This window comes from Nicotiana tomentosiformis, chromosome 5, assembly GCF_000390325.3.
Source record: "Nicotiana tomentosiformis chromosome 5, ASM39032v3, whole genome shotgun sequence".
In the NCBI taxonomy this organism is placed as follows: Eukaryota; Viridiplantae; Streptophyta; class Magnoliopsida; order Solanales; family Solanaceae; genus Nicotiana; species Nicotiana tomentosiformis.
The window spans coordinates 64,693,445-64,696,479 of record NC_090816.1 but is presented as its reverse complement, the minus strand read 5'-3'; the positions used below and the strand labels follow the sequence as shown (position 1 = coordinate 64,696,479).

The following is a 3,035-nucleotide window of genomic DNA, read 5'->3' as shown; positions in this document are numbered from 1 at the left end:
TTAATGATGGATCAAAAGTGGTCAAGGACTGGTGTTTTTGGGGTGGTGAAGCTGCTGGATTTTTCGATAGAAAGCCAAAGAAAGAATGACACGAGTAGAAATTTTCTTATCCTAGAAGAAGAAAATAAAATTTTCTCAATTCCTTCTTCCATATTTTTTATTTTCTCTCTCCCCTCTTTTTTTCATCACATTTCTCTTCTATTTATAGAAAAAGTTTTTGAAATTTTCAGAATTTTATTTTTTATTTATTTTTTTATTTTTAATTAAAAAGAATTTCCACTTCCCATTTTTCTTATTTTTTTTAAAAAAATAATTCCCAACTTTCCTTTACTTTTATTTTTTAATTTCTCACTTTTTTTTTACTTTTAATATTTTTAAAATCCCACTTTTTTACTTTTCTTTTTTTATTTCCCACTTATTTTACTTTTCTTTTTTTATTTCCCACTTATTTTTTAATTTTTTTTTAAAAAAAATCTGATACCCTTACTTTTATTTTTTAATTCCAACTTTATTTTAATTTTCATTTTTTAAATTTCCACATTCTTTTACTTTTATTTTTTTAATTTTCCACTTTCTTTTCCTTTTTTTATTAAACAATTTCTACTTACTTTTACTTAAAAAATAATAATAATTAATTTTTATTTATTTTCGGTTTTTAATTCATTTTATTTAAAAATAAAGATAAAAATAATAATAATAATAATACTAATATTAATAATTGACCTTTTAAATTATTAATAATTTTTCTATATATATATATATAAGTGTAACAAAGCTAAAAATATATATATTAAATTCTGAAAATATTTACATAGTAGAAGGTGATAAAAATTTAAATATAGTCAAAAATTAGGTGCTCACAGGCGGCGTCCACACATCTCAATAAACCTAATTCTGGCGTCCTCCTGTATAGGACTTCCCCGTTGAGGAAAAAGTAGTTTGCCAACCTCTTGAGGGCTCGCTTTTGACCATTAGTAGATTTTTCTGGGTACTCTTGGGTCGCAAGGAACTCCTTGATGTCGTGATACCAAGGTTTACCATCTGGTTCTTCATTCACATGGAAGCAATAGGCATGGTGATCCTTGATTTCTATCTAGATGGGGTCGATGTAGTTCTTGTTTGGATGCTGAATCATAGATGATAAGCTCGCAAGGGCGTTGGCGAACTCGTTCTGAATTCTGGGGACGTGCTTGAACTCAATTTTTGTGAACTTCTTGCACAGCTCCTTCACGTAGTGTAGGTACGACAATATCTTGACATTCTCAGTGGACCATTCTCCTTGGACTTGGTGTATCAGCAAATCTAAATCTCCTATGACCAAAAGTTCTTTGATGTTCATGTCGACTGCCATTCTGATTCCAAGGATGCATGCCTCGTATTCAGCCACATTATTGGTACAAAGGAATCTTATATTTGCAGATGCCGGATAGTGTTGTCCAGATTCCGAAACCAGGACTGTCCCAATCCCGCCTCCTTTGAAGTTTGCTGCTCCATCGAAAAACATTCTCCATCCAGAGTATAATTTTGCAATATCTTCCCCGGCAAAGAGTACTTCTTCATCGGTGAAATATGTTGTAAGTCGTTCGTAATCCCCATCCACTGGATTCTCGGCAAGGTGGTAGGCTAAAGCTTGTCCTTCGATAGCCTTTTGAGTTATGTACACAATGTCAAATTTGCTGAGGAGATTTTTCCACTTAGCTAGCTTTCCGGTAGGCATTGGCTTCTAAAAACATGTATTTGAGTGGGTCGAGCCGAGATATCAGATGCGTAGTGTATGCCGACATGTAATGTCATTGCTTCTGGGTAATCCAAGTTAGAGCACAACAAGTGCATTCTATTAAAGTAACTTGTCCTCGCATGGTTGAACTTCTTGCTTAAGTAGTTGATGGCCTTCTCCTTTCTCCTAGTTTCGTTAGGCTGCCCCAACACACAGCCGAAGGCATTGTCCAGGACTGACAAATAGAGCAACAATAGTTTCCCTGGTTTAGTGGGAACCAACACTAGCAGGTTTTAAAGATACTCTTTGATTCTGTCGAAGGCTTTCTGTCACTCCTCTGTCCATTTCATGGCAACATCCTTCTTTAGCAGCTTAAAAATGGATTCACAGATTACAGTGGACTGGGCTATGAAGCGACTGATGTAATTCAATCTTCCCAGGAAACTCATGACATCTTTCTTGCTCTTTGGTTGTGGTAATTCCTGGATGGCTTTGATTTTTGATGGGTCTAGTTCTATCCTTTTCCGGCTTACAATTAAACCCAATAGTTTTCCAGTAAGGACTCCGAACATGGACTTTGCTGGATTCACCTTCAAATTGTACCTTTGTAAGTGTTCAAAATATTTCTTCAGGTTGTCCAAGTGTTCTGAACTCTTTCGAGATTTTATAATGATATCATCCACATACACTTTAATCTCTTTATGAATCATATCGTAAAAAGGGTTGTCATGGCCCTCATGTAGGTGGCGCCCGCGTTCTTGAGGCCGAACGGCATAAACCTATAACAGTAGACTCCCCAAGGTGTGGTGAAAGCTGTCTTCTTTGTGTCTTCCTCATGCATTAAGATTTGATTGTATCCAGCTAAACAATCCACAATCGACTGCACATAATGCTCTGCACAGTTGTCGATGAGGATGTGGATATTTGGCAAGGGAAAATCATCCTTTAGGCTAGCTTTGTTACGATCCTAGTAATCTACACATATTTTGATCTTTACGTCCTTTTTTGGCACTGGGACGATGTTTCCCAACTAGCTTGGATAGTTGGTGACCCTTACTACATTTGCTTCTATATGTTTGGTCAGCTCTTCCTTTATTCTCAAACTTAAATCAGGTTCGAACTTCCTGGGCTTCTTCTTGACCGGCGGTCTGGTAGGGTCAGTGGGTAGTCGATGCAAGACAATATCGGTGCTTAATACTATCATGTTATCATAGGACCATGCGAACAGCTCAACGTACTTCCAGAGGAGCTCAATCATTTTTTTCCTTCTGCTTGGCTTCTAGGTGAATGCTGATTCTGGTTTCTTTCGCGTCTTCTT

At 36.2% G+C, this 3,035-nt stretch overlaps 1 protein-coding gene across 1 annotated transcript; it reads right to left on the bottom strand.

Moving 5' to 3' along the window:
* Positions 1-1,093: 1,093 nt before the first annotated feature.
* On the bottom strand, positions 1,094-1,717 carry LOC138892488 (uncharacterized). The gene has a single exon (XM_070176207.1). The coding sequence runs from the start codon at positions 1,715-1,717 to the stop codon at positions 1,094-1,096; it is 624 nt and encodes a 207-aa protein (XP_070032308.1).
* Positions 1,718-3,035: the final 1,318 nt, after the last annotated feature.

Excerpts from the sequence above, each read along its gene's own strand:
- LOC138892488 (XM_070176207.1), bottom strand. The coding sequence starts at position 1,717 with ATGCCTACCGGAAAGCTAGCTAAGTGGAAAAATCTCCTCAGCAAATTT.